The sequence below is a fragment of the Neovison vison genome, chromosome 4 (assembly GCF_020171115.1).
Source record: "Neovison vison isolate M4711 chromosome 4, ASM_NN_V1, whole genome shotgun sequence".
NCBI classification, from domain to species: Eukaryota; Metazoa; Chordata; class Mammalia; order Carnivora; family Mustelidae; genus Neogale; species Neogale vison.
In genome coordinates, this window is record NC_058094.1 from 202,069,209 (window position 1) to 202,090,063 (window position 20,855).

The 20,855-nt window shown below is 37.0% G+C and overlaps 1 protein-coding gene across 1 annotated transcript in view; it reads left to right on the forward strand.

The window, feature by feature from the left end:
* The window catches only part of CPED1 (cadherin like and PC-esterase domain containing 1), a 262,691-nt gene that overhangs the window by 80,118 nt on the left and 161,718 nt on the right, over nt 1-20,855 (forward strand). Inside the window, exons 5-6 of the mRNA XM_044246452.1 lie at nt 15,021-15,153; nt 16,963-17,131. Of these exons, the coding sequence (XP_044102387.1) occupies nt 15,021-15,153; nt 16,963-17,131 (302 nt within the window). The remainder of the gene's footprint in view (nt 1-15,020; nt 15,154-16,962; nt 17,132-20,855) is intronic.

The following is a 20,855-nucleotide window of genomic DNA, read 5'->3' on the forward strand; positions in this document are numbered from 1 at the left end:
TTTTGAAGCTGCCTTTCTGATCTTCATTGGGATGGTTTTGAGAATTCTCTTGATTGTGCAGGCAAACAGGTTGATAAAATACCAATCTGGGGTTGTGGATTAATAGATGTAAGTAGAACCAAATTATGTTTTGTGGGAAATACATGATTTCTGTGGAATTAATGGTTCTCGAAGGTAGTTTTCAGAACAAGTGCCTGCTCTGACCTGATTGCGCATCTGCTGTTGGACAGGGGCTAGGAGCAGACTAAGCCAGGCTACATATGTGTAAATCCCGTCTTGGCCACTCAGTAGTCCAGTGTCCTTGGGCCAGTTGCTTACCTTGTCTGTGCTTCAGTTTTCTGTTTGCCGTATAAGGATGATAATGGCTCTGTCTCCTAGGACTGGTAAGGGGATAGGATGAGTTAATACTGTTTTTTAAAAATAGTTAATTTATTTATTTGACAGAGATCACAAGTAGGCAGAGAGGCAGGCAGAGAGAGAGAGAGAGAGGAGGAAGCAGGCTTCCTGCAGAGCGGAGAGCCCGATGCAGGGCTCGATCCCAGCATCCTGGGATCATGACCTGAACCAAAGGCAGAGGCTTAACCCACTTAGCCACCCAGGCACCCCAGTACTTTTAAAGTACCCAGAACAATGCCTTGCACAGAATGAGCAACGCACAAATGTTTAGTATTATGATTGTTTTTTCAATAAGTATTTTCACAAATATTAATTGATGATTACCAAGTGCTGCTTTTATCTAGTTTGGTAAGATACGTTTTTCAGAAAATGTGGGAATAAGAAAAAAAGGAAGAAAATGTGGGAATAAAATCAGGATCTTAAAATAGTCACAAAAATATGTCTTTGCCTCCACTTATACTCACTGTCTTTAGATCCTTTCATCTCAAAATCTTGTTGCCAATCACTTTTGGGTCATCTTTCTGTTCTTATCAGATCCCCATTCTTTTTTAATAACAAATATATTTGTTGACCTCTGATTGGTCTGGAAGGTAATTATCTCTAATTTACCCGTACAGACAATTTCAACAAGCCAATATAATGGCCAGACTTTAGTATAAAGGACAAATGGAAGGAAAGGCTTTATAATATAACCATTTATACTCTACTATGTAAATTTTAGGCACATAAAGTGTCATGTAATTGTCAAATCCTCCATTTATATTTTGAATCACCATCAATGTGACAGATACAAATCCAGATTGGTGCCATTGTATTGTAAGGAAACTAAGATTCCAAGGGTCACATCGCTATTGGTGATGTCGTTTCCAAAATGATGAATAACTCAAGAAAGTCACAAATTGAATATAGTCTTCTTGTGCTTAACTTAACAGCACTCCTGCAAAATTCCATGTATATTAAAACTGGGTAAAATGCCTGGAGTTTACATGGAAAATGGAGTCAAGCTCTAGGTTGAAAGAATCACCATCAGGCATTTCACCCACATCAATGTCAAGAGAGACATTCAGAAGTAATGTGGGGTGAGGGAGAATTTGTTGTTGTACACGGAGTGATAGCCAACATGCTAACAGCTGTTGTGGTGTGTGCACGGGCCACTGAGAATGGATGGCTCATTATCCAGACAGATGCTGGACTTTGCACCTTACCAACGCCTTCCAAATAAACATCATCTTGATCCTATCCAAAGCAGACTTCTCACATTTATTAAATTATTATCTTTAATCCATTTCATTAAATTTCATTGAATTTTATCCATTAAATTTCAGTAGCATTCCTGATCATTGCCATGCCCTCAGATATCCTCTTTGTCCTTGAGGGTTTATTCTGTGTCCTCTCATTCCTGGATACCTTGGCCACCATTTACTGCACTTCGGCTCTGCTGCCCTGTGTCCATCTGCTGCTGATGTATACTGATGGTCATGTCCACCAAATGTGCTGTCAGTGGGGGCCCACATGGCAGGGGATGCGGCTGTTGTGCCTGCCATTTCTGTGCCAAAATGCTAAGCCCCACGTCAGGGATACCAAGGTTCATGGTGTGCCTGCTTCTCCCATGCCTGCTGCTGGAACTGTTGGTGCCCCGTCCCATTGTAACACTCACTGTTTCGCTGGAAGACCTTTGGTATTCTCAGACATGTGAATAAGTTAAAATTCAATTGACTTAGTAGTAAAAAAAAAAAAAAAAAAAAAAAAAAAAAATCAGTAACTAAAATCCTTCTTTATAATCCTTTTTTTTTTTTTTTAATTGCATGTAACATTATACTCTCAACCTCTCATGGACAATTGGAAGAAAATTTACCTTACTGACTGAAACCTGCGGTGGAAGTCAGGCTGTGGTATATAGGAGCAATGCACTAGAAGGTGCCCTTCTCTTTCTGGTCCCTTTATCCTTGGGCTTATCTTGCCAGCCACCTCTTTTCTTTTTAGAAAGATTCTTTTTAGAAAGATTCCTTATGATTAGACTTCACCCACAGTTCTTCCGGTTAAGGCCAGACATGGTGGACTCCTAATTGAACACAGATTAGTTTCACACTAAAATTCCGCTACAGTGGTAGGGAAAACCAGGTAACTGTCTTGTCCTCTCCCATTGATGATAGGGAGATACAAGGAGGTGTCTTTTCCTTCTTTTCCCAATTTCGGGGATTGTGAGGGTGGCACTGAGCATTGTTGAATTCTAACAGTGTCACAACAGAACCTGAAATATTTGTCTTGACCAGAGTATGGAAATAGACCTGAGACCTGTATTTATTCCTCAACTATAAAGCCATAATTGTTTATGTCCCTGTGTTCCAAATATTACAGAAGCAGAAAGTTTACTTTGAATCCAAATACAAAATTGAGAAGAAAAGAAGAAAGATTACATGGTTAAATAAACTGGTCTTTGGCCTAATTTATATTTTTCAGCTCAGTATTTTGTAATGTTTCTGTTTCTAGATTCCTTCTCTCTCAGTCCTGGGTAGTAGGGCAGTCAACAGCCAATTTTAGAAGAACTGGTGTCATTTAAGGGAAAGAACTTTAAACTGTATTCATAGCAGGCTATAAAAAGCAAAGACACCACCCACAATGTGATATTTAAAATTTTCCAGTTACGTGATTTATTGGTAAATCTACACATGTGTTGTGCCGAAAGCAAAATAAGCAATGTACCAGATGTACTCTAAGTTTTTAATTAAGACTAATTTTACCTATAGGACAAGTTTTAATAGGAGATTTTCCTGTTTACAAGCTATGGAAACAACATTTTAAGCCATTTGTGGGTGAAAAGTCCTTATTAAATAGAATATGGCTCACAGGGAATAGCAAAACCGAAAAGCAACCAAAAAACCTAGAGTCAGTTTATGTCAGTCTTAAAAATTTCTAGTCAGAAACATGTGCTCCAATGTCAGCTCAAGTTCCTAGAAGTAATGGAATACTGTGGATATTTTAAATGACTTGTCAAATAAAAGCCAGATTTGGGGGACTGAAGAAAACACTGAGTCAAGAGCAAAATTCTCTGAGAGATCAGAGGTAGGGGCAAGTTGGAGACTAGGTGAGTAGTTTTGAAGCATTGTGCTGAAAACCTGAATTGCAAATCATTTGATGGTTAATGGTAGCCATGAACTTCTGTCATTTTTCACTAGGTTCATGAAATTCAATGAACAACTCTTGTTTCAACTTCTCTTCTAATAGAAATTTCGTGTGTTTTTCTCTAAATCTGATTTTGCTGGTCTGCCAGTGGCCACCCTTCCCTCACAGTAGAGTGTCCCAGCCACCATCTTGGGTAAAGGGGCCTGATGTCAGGCAAAGTAAATGGAGTCACTAATGGCAGGGACCTAGGTAAAAATGGCCCTTTTGAGCGAATGTTGAGCATTATGTTGAGTTAAGCAAACAAACAAAAAAAACCCTCCTTTGACAAAAATAGGGCTGACTTAAAAGCCTTGAGTAGTAGTTCAGGTTTTTAGATTTTTTTCTTTTTGTTTTGAGGAAAGGAGAGGTGGGTACAAAAATGACAGTTAGGGGGAAATTAGCCTTACTCAACACACAGTGAAATTTCTGCCAAATTCTACTTTTATAACCCACATCTCTCACTGGGCAACACCCTCTAGCTCACTAAAGCACCACCTGTACAACTTTTCTCCTAATTAGTTTCTATGTCCACTCTCCTCTATGAAATCATTTATATAAATTATAAAAATAAATCTATTTCTTTCCATTACTCCAAACAATGTAGCAAAGACATGGTTCCCACATAGGTATGTATCTTTCTTTCATAGATCGGAAATGATGAAGGGAATACCTGTACTCATAAGTTTTTTCATAATTACCCAGTATTTTCCCCTTTTGACTTAAAGCTAGCTTGAATTTTTCCCCACTACTTAGAAATCAAGCTTTTTTTTTGTTTTATTGTAAGATTTTGTTGTTGTTGTTGTTTTCTAAAATTTACTTATTTGACAGAGATCACAGCATGCAGAGAGGCAGGCAGAGAGAGAGGAGGAAGTAGGCTCCCCGCTGAGCAGAGCCCCCCAATGCAGCACTTGATCCCAGGACCCTGAGATCATGACCGGAGCCAAAGGCAGAGGCTTTAACCCACTGAGCCACCCAGGCGCCCCTGTAAGATTTTGTTTCTAAGTAATCTCTTCACCCAGCACGGGGCTTGAACCCACAACCCTGAGATCAAGAATCACATGCTCCACCAACTGAACCAGCCAGGCATCCCAACAAACCAAGTGTTTAAATTCAGTTTCCATTGAGTCAAACTAAAACTGAGAGTTGGGTTGGTTAACTCATGACTTTGAACCCCTGACTGATGCCAGAGCTCACAAGATTTTTTAAAGCAACGACTAAACATTTTTAATTTATTGAAAATGACTAGATGCTACTGGGTGGGTGCCACACAGTCACTTCCCTAAGTCATTCAATATATTTGGTAAGAAAAAAACAAGATACAAATGACTTGTTGTCCACCATCCACCTATTTTAAGGCATCTGAGTGGCAGTTTAGAAAAGGATGTTCAGTCTGGGATTGCTATTCAGGGACATACAGACAAGTGAGGTTAATTGAGATAAAATGCTAATGTCAGAACTAAAGCTGAGTTCGATTGTATTAAATCTGGGAAAAATAATTCAGATATATGTTTATATATAAATTGAATATGTATGTTATATAATTTATATACATAGACATGCATATATATATATAATATACATGCACATATATACCAAAAGAATCTTGGCAATACGAAAGATAAGAGATATCTAAAGAAAATATGAATAATACCCTTGGGGCTCCTGGGTGGCTCCTTTGGTTAAGTGTCCAACTCTTGATCTCAGGGTTGTGAGTTCAAGTCCTTCATTAGGATCTGTACTGGGCATGGAGCCTACATTTAAAAAAGAAGAAGAAGGAGAAGGAAGAAGAAGAATATCCTTGTAGAAAATAGTCATTTGGATTTAATGTCCTGACCTAAGTTCTACAGGGAGGAGAGCTTAACTTCAGGGTTTAAAATCTACACAGGAATAGGAAAAGAAAAACTCAAAATTTTAACCACCTAATTAACATTTTTAAAGACCAGCAATTACTTAGCACTTCAGATATGAAGACCCCCTCCCCTTTGGGCTCAATTAATTGGTTAATTCTTTAGTCATTTACAGGATATAAAATAGATCAAATGTACCTAGCTAATGATTGTCTTACCTAGCTAAGGTTGAAAACTGAGGCACCTTTCAGAAACTCTTGTCAGGTTCTGCCTGGCTTCTGACTCTTGCCCTCTGTGTCCTCAACTATATTAGGAGTGGACTCTTGTATTATGATGCCGCTCAGCCAAGCCTGACCTCCACAGACTCCAATTATATCACTGGTCAGTTGGAGAAGGGAAAGAACTTGAGGATAAAATGGTTCCTTAAAAGTATGTTTGCTCAGTGTCCTAACCAAAAATCTTTTCTGACATATTTCCATGTTACTGACCTATTTCTGGCATTTGGATCTCTGGCCCTCATTAAATTTCTCTTGGCAACTAGCTCTAGTCTCTCCATATTCTATATTTTTGTCTCAATCCTGGAGTCAGATATTATGAAAATATAAATATTCTAAATATGTACTTGGTTCACATTTAATACATTTACTTATAAATAGTGTAGAAGTAGGGAAGCAGATTGAGACAATACCATGCACATTTTATTGTACCAAAAAACATAGGGTAAACATGGAAGATTGAGTTGGTCTGTGAAGTTGCCATTGAAGGAAAAATAGGTTAATGCAGGGTTTCATTTAAAATAGGGGCAATAACCCCCGGTGTTTGTGTCTTACATTTAAATTAGGACTGACTTCAATATACTTAAAAAGAATTTAGAATCTCAAATTTGTAGTAAGTCATTAATTATTCTGATGTAAATTATATCAATAGTATTTCATGGTTTACTCCAGAAAATGTTCCTGAGAAAAAGTTTAATATTAATAAAGTGATTAACTTATTTTCACAAGGGGTGGGTTTAGACAGCTCTTCTATTATCATATTTGTTGCACTCTATGTATGAATATTGTGTTGGAGGTTGTGTTTCAAATTGTTATTAATGATGCTCATTAATTTATACTGAATTATTCATCTTTGGTCTTCCTGAACTAGTCAAGCATTTTTTCCCTTTCTTTTTCCCTGGAAAATTCATGCAGAAAAATATCAAAGCAAAATTAAGCTGCCATAAAGTAATAAAACAATCTTTCATGCTGTTTGGCCATTGCAGTGAAATCACAGGGGCAAGAAAATTGAAGTGGTAGTCTAGACATAGCTTTTGTTACCAAGGAAAATGAACAGAATTCAAGGTTCTTATGTTGTCATGGTCAAAACATAGAGCAGTCCATGGGGAAAATTGTTTTTGTACAATTGCATGACTTTGACACTTCCACTGAAAAAGAACAGAAAGGAGAACATTTATGGCTTGCATTTGCTGAGTACTCAACATGCATTTGATTGATTGGTTAGTTGGTGAAAACTTTATACGGTGACTACTTCTTTCAAGCACATTGTTGTATCATTGATCTGGTCATTTTTATGGGTCAGATGGTATCTCCATTTACATCAGGACATGGACTACAACTTATTTCTTACAACACAAAGTGGAAGTTATTCTTTTCCCCCAAAAACTACTATACTGACAGACTATGATATTTATATTTGTGGTTTGATGCACCCTTATTTGGCATCATAAGAAATACATTCTGGGAAACTATAGACAATAAACTATTGGTATCAAATCCACACAGGTAGTAATGTCAGATCTTAAAAAAGGAATTTTGAGTTGCTTGGCTTAAGGTTAGAATTATGTATTAATAATGACGCTTGCATAAAATGGAAATGAAAAATATATTAATGAATTGATGTGTTTGGAGCACATAGATCCTCAAATTATACCATTTAAATTCAAGCATAGGTGTGAAATAGTCTAGGGACTTTTGTCTATGGGTCATAAATTTGTTGACTAAGAGCTAGTTCTGTTGACCAAGAGTTGGTTGTGTTGGTGTTTGTGAAAAAATATCTTCCTGAACAAAACAGAGAGGAATAGGTTTAAACAGTGCAAAACTGGGTCAGTCTGAGGCTTACCCCATCCACAGAAACCTGGCCTTAACACAGAACTTCTTTAAGTATGTGAAACAGGAATTCAACAGCTTTGCTGGGTGATCGCAATGCTAAATTTGAGGAAAGTCACTAAAACCAGTGTGTTTTTACAAGCTACTTCAAATAAAATTGCTCTGTTTTATTTTGGTCTACACATCTGTGCTTATCACATATTTCCTGCTTTGTTCTTAAGTGACTAATGTCAAATGTCACATGTTTAAGAATCACATAAAAAAGGATTTAATAGATCAGATTTTGATAGTCAGCAGTGATGAGAAACACTTAATATTGAATAAATTCAAAAGGAATAACATTTAAGTTGCACTTTGTGAAGTTTCTAGTTGTAAACAGATTTCCTAGGTTATAGAAAAGGATTATATTAAACTACTACTAGTAGTAGCTATTTAACATTTTTTGAGAAAGGGCTGTGCAAAGCCCTTTAAAGAAAATTTTATGTTTAATTCTGTCAGCATCCATATGATGTATGTTCTTATTATTACTGTTATAACTTTCATTTTCCAGATAAAGGCACTGAACTTAGAAAAATTAAGGAATTTGTTCATGGTCATAGTTACGAATAGGAATCCACTAATAGACAAGAATTAGGATTTTTTAAAATAAATATTCTTTGGAATATTATTTGTAAAATATTATTGGGGAATAAAAGGTATCACATAGCAACTATACTGGAACATCCTGGAGATATCAGCACATGCATCTTTATTGGGTTCATCCATGTCTTCCCAAGGCATAGATTTAGATTGCTTGGGGAAAGAAAGGCAGCCTTTGTCCCCAAATCCATCTCTTAGATGATGTCCTTATAAGGGAAGACTTCCTCCTGGCTGTCTACTGATGACCTTCTCTTACATGGCTTTCTATGCTTGCTCTGGGTTCCGGGAGGCTCTGCTGATAGTAAACCTCTGGGCCTTTGATAGTTCCTTTCAGGGCGTCCATTTCTGCTTCCTCCTGGAGCCTTCCCTGTGTTGTTGCAGGGTCCCAATGGGGGCATAACACGTCATGTTACTCAAAAAATTCCTCACTGAAGTGAACAGAGAAAAATGAATTCTTGTCCATGTTATGCTGATTTCCTAGATCAAGAACAAAAGGTTATGCCATACAACTCTAGTAAAACTGCTCAGCAGTTGGCTTGCTCATTCTTTTCACTTCAGCCCCTTTTTCTATGGCCAGTGCACTTATCTCTAGTTATTTGGTTAAGAAGACATTAACATTTACTTATTAAGCAGAGATATGTGGACCTCCTATGTTAAGGGCCAGCCTACGTGTATTTGGCACTAGAAATGCAATGTAAAGAAAAAATCCAGAATTCCTGACTTCATAGAGGTCCAGTAAACTAATTCCCTTTGAAGTAATTAACACTGAAAACAATCCCTCCTTTCTAACTGTAAATGAGTGATCAAGTTGGTGAACTGCAATGTGCTCAGTGGTTTGTTTGCTCCTCCATTTTGTACAGGGCTCAAAAAATGAAAGGGTCATTGATATTCCCCAAATACTTTCTCACAGGGTGGGAGCTCAAAGGGGATCCAGATACAGTCTCTCCTACGTGGTTTATTGGGCCTCAGATGAATAAAATGGCAACTGGTTGACCTTGTAGAGCTTTCGGAATTGCTGGAATATACGTGAATTCACAGAGGGACCATATTGCAGCCCTGGCCTTGGACTCCAGCCGCTTATCTATTCCATTAGGTCATACACAACATATATTAAAAATTATAACTTTTCACCTGCAATCACAGGAATTTAGAATTATAAAGGACCTCAGAAATCTAGTTGTTTGTCCAGTAAATATTTGTTTAGTACCCACTGTGCTTGCTGCTGTCTTTTTCATGATAATGCAAAGAAGGAAACAGATTCAGAGGCAAGCTGTTTGTTCTTTTCTAGGAATTGGCAGAACTTGGGCTATGCTTCTTTTGTTTTCCAAGCATCTACTAAATACTTATTGAATGGATTCAAGTTTGTCCCTCATAGTAGGATTTTCCATGGAAACAGAAAATAAGATCCATCCATCTTTCTATTATTTATATACTCACTGAGAGAGAAGGAGAGAAAGGGATTTATTGTGTAACATATTGGCTCATGTGATTCTGGAGGGTAAGATGTCCCACAATCTGCCATCGACAAGATGGAGACTCCGGAAAGCTGGCGATGTCGAGAGCCAATGGTTAGATTCCAGTCCAGGTCTGACGTCCTGAAAACCACGTGTACTAAGGGCAGGAGAAGATTGATGTCACAGCTCAATTAATGAGTCAGAGAGAGAGCAAATTCAACCTTCCTCGGCCTTTTTGTTCTGTTCTGGCACTCAACAGATTGGTGGATGCCCAGCCACACCTGGGAGAGCTATCTGCTTTACTCATTCCATCAGTTCAAATGCTGATCTCCTCTGAGCATACCCTCACAGACACACCCATAATGTTGAAGCAGCTATCTGGGTATCCCTTGGTCCAGTCAAGTTGACACATAAAATTAACCAGTGCACCCTTTTGTCATTCCTACCCATAGACATAGCCACTGGAACCTTCTTTCACAGGTGGTATGTTTATATACTCCCTTGCTTCTCTCCAATAGGCATCACAGTGTAGTAAGAGAAAAGTTATGAATTGCTGATATTTGATCAATATTCAGTCATTTTTTACATAACAAAATGCAGTTTCATACAATTCATCTTAAGCCATGACCTACTGCCATGTAAAAATGCTCTTATTAAAGATAAAAGCTAATTTTTTTTTAAGATTTTATTTATTTATTTGACAGACAGAGATCACAAGTAAGCAGAGAGGCCGGCAGAGGGTGGGGGGGGAAGCAGGCTCCCTGCTGAGCAGAGAGCCCGATGCGGGGCTCAATCCCAGAATCCTGGGATCACTACAAGAGCCGAAGGCAGAGGCTTAACCCGCTGAGCCACCCAGGCGCCCCTAATGTTTCTTTCTTATTCACTCTTCTCCTATATGCATGCACTTGCACTTACTCTCGTATACACATAGGATTCTTTCTCTGGGACATGTGGCTAGTAAGAAGAAAACTAGAGCAGAAGCTTGTATTTTCCAAATGCGTGGTTTGCCTCATTCTCTATTTGCTCTCTCACTCTAGACTCTTCCCCAGGAAGCTGTCCATCGCACATTGCATCAATGGGGCTCCCTTGTCCCCTAACTTTTGTCCCCTACCTGCTTCCCTGCCAGACCCTGGCTGAGAAGTGCCTGTGTTCTTCTACCTGTGGCCATAGCTCATGCTCAGCATCTTCTCTCAAAGCTCTGCCCTTTGCTTGGTTCTATAATCGCCATCCTCCTGGGCTTGGGGTGGCAAGATCTCCCCTTTCATCAACCCTAGGAGCTTCACTGCTTTTTATTTTCCCTTATCGTTGCCTTCTTTAATAGTCCCCTTCTGTAAGTTTCTTGGTTAATAGTCTTCACTTACCTCTTTGACTCTGCCATCCATTCATTTTCTCCCGGGGCTCTGACTGTTTTTTCCTGGCTATGACTTTAGCTTGTGCATATATTAATTTACATTTGTTATGTATATAAGTTCTACGGGTATGTTTGCATAGCTATACCTGTAGGCTAAGGACTAAGACTCGAAAATGTCTTGGGATAGAAAGAACAATTAATATATCCACAAATGGTACTTATTTTATAATTCTAATCTCAAAACTGATTGTTAATTATTAATTAAGACTTTCTATCTTCACGGGAGGTTTTAAAATAAGAAAATACTGGCTAACTATAGCTTCCTAATCTGAAATGCAAGACAATATTCAAACATTTATGAAATATAATTACATTTTCCAATATTACTTTCCTATTAATTATTAGCTCTGGGCAAAACATTAAATCAAATATAGCTTGAATTTGCCTGTTTATCTTTGCTAGTTTTCTAGTGTATAGTCTTTGCCTATAGTGTATGTAATTATATGGCATATAGAAGGGAAAAAATAAAATATTTTTAATTGGGATATCATTTCGTTCTCCAAGTACACGTTGACTTAAACGCCCCACCCCCACCCCCACCAAACTAGCTCATTGCCAGAACAAATTTTTATTGAGAAGTTGTTATGATCCAACATCATGTTCAGTGATGTGGGACAATCAAGAGATAGTGGGAAATCATCTTCTGGATTCTAGAAGATTCCTTGGCATTGTCACACACCCATTAGGCATTGGTTAGTAAGAATCAAAATGAAAGCCCAGGTCTTATGGTTCTGGTTGAATCTTTCTTTTCTTGAAACTGTGCCGTACTCGGAGGGTACCAACTGCATGCCTGGCCAACCAAATGTTGGAAGGCAGGAGAAAAGCAGTCTTCGTGCGTCTTTAAAAAATTGTTCGTTTTTTTTCCTCTGGGTTAGTGTTAAAATTACAAGCTTCATCGCTCTTTAAAATAAGCTAAGAGTAGCCCATAAATAAAAACACATAGATATTTCACATCTGTATCTGGATATGCATTCAGTCCTATTATTGTGGACTAGAAAAGCCCTAAGGATACATGCTAGGAACTTCGTATTTAATTACTGTCTGAAAATAGTTAGTAAATATGTGTTAATGAATTACAAGGCCATTTAAGACACTCATAGGCATATCATAGACACCCATCTCCCAGATTTCTCCCCAGAACAGAAGGAATCTACTTTGGCATTGTTTATAGAAGATTTCTAGGTTCCTGTGTGTGTTGGGTGGTCAAGGGAAAGGGGGGAAATGGAATACACACACACACACACACACACACACACACACACACATGTACACAAAGGGTAAAAGTTACTTTAACCAATATTAAATTCCATTGTTCAGCTACAGTTTCAGGGGCTGATGTGGAATGCTGACATATTCTTGACAATTCCTATACTGGACTCTTTGTGCTGTGTTTTAGGCTCTTTCCCTTGAACTAAGGCAAAAAAAAAAAAAATGTGACATAAAATTATTTATTCTTTGACATATTTGCTGGCTACTACTTCCTGAAAATCACTGAGGTATTACCTTGGTGGAACACTTAATAGGGGCAGCTTCTCCAAAGTCTGCTCTGCTTGGGCTTCAAATCAATGCTGTGCTTCCTGGCAGTATGGATAAAAAGGAAATCAGAGTCAATTACACTGTTCTTGTATTATACAAAAGAAGGCCACAAATTAGCTCTTCTGGAGAGACAGAATCTTTCCTAGTAATAAATCCTAAAAAAATGTCTACTTAGTGAAAAAAAGAGAATGCATTTTCTTACCGTGAATTTAAAGGATTATATAAACATTTCAACTCTTAAGTTGTGATTCCCAAGAAAAGAAATTATCTTAATGACTCTTCATTTGTCACATCCCAAAACAAGCAATTTGAGTATTTTTCTTATTATGATGTATTAGAACTTCATTAATAAGGAAGACTTACAAGGAGGCCATCATTTTTTTAGAAAGATCACACTGTGCTAAATAATGAGATATGGGAATACATTGAACAGCTTGACTTCTGCTGACTTTTACTTAAGAGTGTGAAGGGTTTTAAATTAGACTATGTTAGTATTGATGAAACGTGCACAAGGGGGAAAAATAATTTAAAGGCTTTGTTCCATTTTGAGAGCGAGATAAATTGTATAATTTAAAGATAAATCACTGTGACCTGACAGCAGGAAAACAACAACTCTCATGTGCTGTTGGAGGCAGTGGAAATTGGGGCAACATTTTTGGAAGCCAGTTCAATAAAACCTATCAAGTTTATAATGCATGTATTTGTTGATCTGGCAGTTACACATATAGACTAGACTTTGCCCCTAGATAAACTTGTGAAAGTACACCAAAATAGATTTAGAAGAGCACTCATTGTGCAGTATTTTTGAAATAAAAAGAAAAAATTACAAATATAATGATTAAATCAAATGTATATTCATTTAATGGCATGCCCTAAGCCATTAAAAAGTATAATGTAGTCCTATGTATGTGCAAATGGCAAGGATTCCAGGATGGACTGGTAGGTAAATATGCCAGACATAGACCATTATATAGCAATCCCCCCCTTTATCTGCAGGGCATGCGTTCCAGGAGCCCCAGGGGATGCTTGAAACCACAGATAGTACCGAACCCTATATGTACTTTTTTTTTAATACATACACATCTAAGATAAAATTAATTTTATAAATTAGGCACAATAAGAGATTGATAACAATAATTAATAATAAAATAGAACAGTTATAACTGGACTGTAAGAAGGTTATTTAAATGCAGTCTCACTCTTTGGAAATATGTGAGTGTGTTGCATTCATCCTTCGTGTGATGATGTGAGAGGATACCACGCCTGTATGATGAGATGGAGGGGGATGACACAGGCACTGTGACATCGCGTTAGGCTGCTGCTGACCTTCTGATGGTACGTCAGGAGGATCATTTGCTTCTTAACTGGGGATGACCATGGGTAACTGAAACTGAGGAAAGCAAAACAATCGATAAAGGGGACTACCGTGATGCCTCTTTTGGATAATTGAAAAATCAGAAATACCTGCATATAAGTTGTATGGATATATTGATATATCAGTTTACATATTGAAGAACCGTATGCATCTTACCCATTATGCACTGATGCAGATTACAAAAGGGAATATGTAAACATTGGCTTTGGCAGAGAGAGGTCTCAGATAGGGGTGGATTGCTGGATGGTTTTTTTCCCCCCAGTTTTATAACATTCTATAGAATTTGAATTCTTTTTTAAAGATTTTATTTATTTATTTGACAGAGATCACAAGTAGGCAGAGAGGCAGGCAGAGAGAGAGGAAGGGAAGCAGGCTCCCCGCCGAGCAGAGAGCCCCATGCGGGGCTTGATCCCAGAACCCTGAGATCATAGTCTGAGCTGAAGGCAGAGGCTTTAACCCACTGAGCCACCCAGGCGCCCCAATTTGAATTTTTTTAACCATGTACATTCAATACATTTTTTTAAAAATATCAGTGAGTGTTCTGAGTAAACCATTACTATTGGTCTTCACTTTTATATACTTTTAAAAATATTAAATACTCTTTTACAAAATCATAAAACACTGTTTTTGAGTTGACCAAGATCATGAGGCATGACAGACTCTCTGGCACATGAAGGACTGTGCCATTGTCAGGAAATCAACTCAAGTTGTCAATGTGATATTCTCATCACAAGCAAAAGTCAGGTTCTGCAGCCATCTTCCCATCGTAAGAGTGCATCTGTTCTGTGTTTGGAGGATAGTTCTGCCTGGTGCAGGACAATTGGAGACATCAGATCTACCTCTCTTTCTGAGTAGGAAGAGTTGAAATCTGTTACTACAATTGTTTTCCTAATCTGTTGCAAGAGAATGAACTGCAAAACAGAGGCCTCTCTAAATATGCGTTATGGAATGGATCTAACTTTGATTCAGAATGGAGAAACAATGGTTGCCTGGTTCCCATACACCCAGGAACAGAACAGAGCAAACAGTATTTTGGAGCAATTTCAAAAAGAAGCAATAGAATGACTGGGTTTTGCTCTTTTGAAATTTTTTCAGAACTACGACTTCCGGTGAGCCCTTCTGTATGTCTGGATCAGAGCGTGCAGTTAAAGCTGAGTACTTCGAGTCACCTTTTAAAACCAGTGAAGCCACATATGTGGAAACCATGGGACTGGCGACGTGAACAGCTGTAAGCTAATCATTTTGAATTGTTATATCCAGCATGCATTCTTGGAAACAGCTGACAAGAGAAAACCCCTGAAGATGTCTAGGGGGTATTACATGTTTGAATTATTGGGTTCTGTTACATAAAGTTTTATCTCTCTCTCTTTTTTTTTAATTTTATTTTTTTTCAGTGTTCCAAAATTCATAGTTTATGCACCACACCCAGTGCTGCATGTAATACATGCCCTCCACAATACCCACCACCAGGATCACCCACCCCCCCAAAACCCTCAGTTTGTCTCTCAGATTCCACAGTCTCTCATCTATCACTTCTTAATAAAGAACGTCATCATTGATTTTTTTCTAGATTAATTCAAACCTCTCTTGCCGTAGAATAAACATTTGGGTAAATAGGACTCTTATCTAGGAAGTTGCATTAATGGAAATTGAATTTGAAACCTTGACAATGTGAAACTATAAAATTTTAACTTCCTTTTTTTTTTAAGAGATTTTATTTATTTATTTGACAGAGAGAGAGAGAGATCACAAGTTGGCAGAGAGGTAGGCAGAGAGAGAGGAGGAAGCAGGCTCCCTGCCAAGCAGAGAGCCCGACATGGGACTCCATCCCAGGACCCTGAGATCATGACCTGAGCCAAAGGCAGAGGCTTAACCCACTGAGCCACACAGGCTCCCCTAACTTCCATTTTATACTCAAATGACATTGTCCTAGTCTATGAGTATGGCCAAATGAATTTTTTTTCCAAATATATCTATCTAGCTATCTAGATATCTATAGGTATCTATAGACATAGATATCTATAGGTATCTATAAACCTATAGATATCTAGATAGCTAGATAGATAGGCATATATAGATATAGATACAGTGATATATTTTATGGTTCCTAGGATCTAAGAAGACAACTGCAGTACCAAAATATTTAAGTTCCCTCCAAGGAAATGAATTTGTAATGTAGATAAATTATAGTGAAAAATGAAAAGCTTTTCATATCTTATCCAAGAAACAAAATAGTTTACTTCATCTAATTTTATAATTATCTGGTAGATGTCTACAGTTAATAGTATTTACTGAAGAATCATATGCATCTCCTGCTTACCTAGACTTCAAAAGTTGAAATAGAACAATCTTTTCATTGGTCAAACGTAGATATTTGAAACAGAAATACTGTGTAAAAAGCAAATAACTAGATATTTTGGAATCTTTTATGATGAAAGTATACTTGTTTCACCACAAAATATTAATGTTAATTTTCCTTTGTAGCCTGAAGTGTTATCTTCACACTTTATTCTTTAAATGAACCCATAATTATCCACAGTGAAGTTATTGGGTAGAATCAGACTAGTAGGGAATGTATTTTGGCATATTTTTGGTGACCTGTCCACTCTTGGAAAGTGTATCTTTTCTTGTCAAGGAGAAGATAGAGCAAAGGCAGGCCAAGGCAGGAGGGGAAAATGTCTTCACTATTCCTTAAACTGTAATTTGTATCACTTTGGTTGTAATGATACATACATGACCAATTTATGTTTTTTAAACCTTTAAACCTTACTTTAGGTACTATTTTCCCATCTTTCTTTCTCTTAAAAATTTTTAATTAAGTCTACCAGAGTGGAGAACTCATCAATTTGATCCCCTCTTTCAGTACCTGTATATCCCCTGATAGTGGTGCTAATAAGCAGTGAAATTGTTTAAGGAGACCCACACATTGAAGGCTACAGCCCAACAAAGGACAGATGAGTGTACAGCGCTTCGAGGTAATTTGCAGATGATGTACCCTAAGTTATGGAGCATTAACTATGCTGGTTCATTTTTGTAGGAATCAAACGACAATCCTTGCTCCACGTGCAACAGTCTTCCAAGCTGAAGAAATATCTGTGATTCTTAAAGCGTATGTTTTGGTGACGTCCTTGACACCTTTGCGTGCATTCATTCATTCAACCGGCACAGTTTGGAATCCACCAAAGAAAAAACGCTTCACTGTCAAGGTAAAATTTCTGTCGAAGCTGTCATTTCACTCAAAGTGTACTGAAGATAAATAAAGTGAGTCCAGCTGCCTTTCTCTGACCTTTATGATTATCAAATCCTGTTGAACAAAGATTGCCTCATTTTATTGCGGCAGGTTGAGGTTTTCATTTAATAGGTGCAGGTTCAAAAAGGAACTGGAAACAGCTTAATTCACGAGAGAACACAAAAGCCACAGCTTGTTTTCTCAATTCATCATTTTACTCCAATTCTTTGACCCATTTCAAAGCTAATCCTCAGTTGTGTTCTGTTTTCTTGACCTTCCTCTCATTCAAGAAAAATACAGTCATTACAACAAATGAAAATAAAAATTTTCCCTTTTGTTTTCTTTTCATTCTTAGGAAGCAAAATGCCTATTTCATTACAGTAATCAATATGGAATATTTGCTGAGTGAAAAACAAAGCTCTTAAGTGTTCCTAAGCTAGAAAGCCCTGACATAAAGCATGAGAATGTTTTCTGGGAAGAACTTACTAACAACCACAAAAGATTTAGGTGTAAAAGATAACTCAGGTTACCTCCATTGAAAATAAGGTCTAGGAACAACACATTGGGTAAATTTTAAGAAGTTTCCAATTCTTGTTTTTTGTTTTTTTTTTTTTTAAGATTTTATTTATTTATATGACAGAGAACAAGAAAGGGAGCATGAGTAGGGGAAGGGGGGGGTGGAGGGAGAGGGACGAAGAAAAGCAGGAAGCCGGAAGTCGGGCTCCATCCCAGCACCCGGAGATCATGACCTGATCTGAAGGCAGACGCTTACATGACTGAGCCACCCATGTGCCCCAGGAAGTTTCCAATTTTAGAGAAATAATTGTTCAGAGGACAGGTAAGAGGAAATAGGAAGAAACTAAAAGAACACATAAGTATCTTAACTTGTATGTTCTTTCAGTTTCTTCCCATTTTCTCATATCCATTCTCTGAACAATTATTTCTCTGAAATAAAAAATTTCTTCAAAGAGCAAACACTACATGATCTCACTTATAGGAGAATCCAAAATTGTCAAGCTCACAGAAACAAAGAATAGAATGGTAGTTATCAGGGGCTGGGGGAGGGGGGAGTGAGAAGGGATTGTTCAATTGGTACAAAGTTTCACTTATGCAAGATGAGTATGTCTAGAGTTTTATGGACAGCAGAGTGCCTACAGTTAATAATACTAAGATTTTCAAAGAGAAGAGAACTTATGTTAAATGCCCATATCATTAAATAATACATACATACATAGAAGGTAAAATTTGGAAGGAATAGTTATGATTATGGCTTGATTGTGGCAATGGTTTTATACATGTGTTTATCTCCAAACCCATCAAATTGTATGTATTAAATAGGTACAACTTCCTGTATTTCAATCATAATAAAGCAGTTTAAGAAAAAGAATGTAAAAGTGCCTTTTATAGTTTTAAAAGATTCAGAAGTGACTGAACCTGATGTTTTTCAGAATTTATCTACATTGTATATAAACTACATTGTAAGTTCTGGAAAATCTTCCAGTGGTGAAAAATCTTTAAATGGCCCGTTAGATATTGTTGATTAAAAAAAAGATCAGCACGAGAAAAGATACAGGCGCCGTATTCCTTTGTATAATAAATGGCTGACATTTTAAGGAAATACCATTGATGACTTTAGTCTTAAGGGCACTTTATTTTAAGGAAAGTCATCTTAACTATATCAACCTAGGTGGTTTTTAGTTAATTATGAAAAAGCGGAATCAAATTTCGTTTGTCTTTCATGTTATCTCCCACTAGTTTTTACAGTGGTTGTTTATATTTCCCTAAGTACCTTTCATTATTTTCAAATTTTCCTTTCCATTAGGTTGAATTATATGAAACTGCTGATATTTGGTCATTTTTGGCCTACAAAAAATTGCAATTTCACACAATGCAACCTAATATTTGGAACTCAGGTACAGAGAGAGAGAACGAATTATATTCCTCCATTCATGTCACATTCAGGCACTCAACAAATATTTACTCAGCACAGTCTAAAAGCTCCGTTCTTAATAGAATTACACTAGCAGTCTGTACAAGACTCCTACATGGATCTATGCAATCCATTCCATCCCCTTTCCCCATTCAATTCCCTTGCTCCTCAAAAGACCACGATTATAATGATTTAATGTGTATCATTTAGTTTAGATGATTGTAAAATATGCAATTTTGTTATGCATATATATGCTTTTAATTTATATAAATTGTATTAGAGACTTTTTTCTTTTACCTTTTTTAAGTGCAGCACTATGTAGTTTCAAGAAGGAAACATTCACATTACCTGTACACCTTCTATGTTACTTTTCACTGCTGTACAGTATTCCATACCTATATTCTGTTACAGTTTACCTACCCAAACCTCCAGTGATACACAGCTTGATTGTTCCAATTCTTGGCTAAACCAAAGAGTGCTTCAAATGTACAAAGTCTTATATATGACTCTTTATGAACCAGCACATGATTTTTCCAGAGAATATATGCCTATCATGGGACTTGCTAGGTCATAAGACATGGGTTCATTTGATAGAATTAAATAATCCCAGCTCCCCCTCCAGAAGGCTGTTATCAGTTTCTGTGCCATGATCAGTTTCTCCATACCCCCACAACCTGCCCAACACTTGACCTTTCCAGCTTGCAACAGGTGACAAGTGATATTTTACTCTTGCATATTTGTCATCTATCTGTTAACTTTGTCCACAGTGTCCTTTGTTGGTCAGGAATCTTCAATTGACTATTGAAATTAATGTTTTTTTATAATGCCTGCTTTGGAGATTTAGTTCTAGAAATTACTTCTTATCTCTAAGCCCTGGGATAGGCTTCTCCACTTTCTTCTATTACCTTTATCATTTTTTTTCTGGATATAAAAATATTTTATTCAACTAGATGAAGTATTTTATTAAACTTGATCCAGATTTCTTTTTCTATATAATCAATTCTCACTGGCTAAAAACTCATCATTTCCTATGAATCTAATATCACCTTTATTGTATAAGTTCCCGTTTGTATATGAGGCTGCTTCTGAGCTCTCTGTTCTGTTCCAATTGGCCCACTTCTTTTTCTTATTTTGGCAGTGTACATATATCTTAGTACCTGGCAGGGAGGTTCCTTCTTTCTACTTTTTCTTTACAAAATTTAATTAGCTGTGTTGTAGACATTTATTTCCTCATACATATTTTAGGATATCAAGTATATATTTTAAAATCCTACAGTAATTTCAATATATAATTACATTGAATTTGTAGTTTAATTTTTGAAGAATTGAATGTTCATAATAGTAAGTCTATTTATTTATTCAAATCATTTTTTCCTTTATTAGAGTTTAAAATGCTTTCTCCGCAAAGACCTTGCATGTTCTCACTTATGTTTATTTCTAGATTCCTTAGAATATTAACTGATATACTTTTTGAAATTTTATTGTCTATTCCGTTCTTACTAGGATAGAGAAATACTATATTTGAAGTTAAACTTGTATTTGGTAAATTTGTTCCAATAATTTTACCTTTAAATCCACTGAGTTTGGGTTTTCAAGGCAGGTGATGGTTTTATCTGCAAATAAGGTCATGCTAATCTCCTTCTTTTTCATTCTTCCCTTCTTCCTTCCTCCCTCCCTCCTTCTTTCCCTCCCTCCCTGTTCCTGTGTTCCTTTGCTTGCTTGCTTTCTCTTTTTCTTTCTTTCTTTCTTTCTTCCTTCCTTTCTTTCTTAT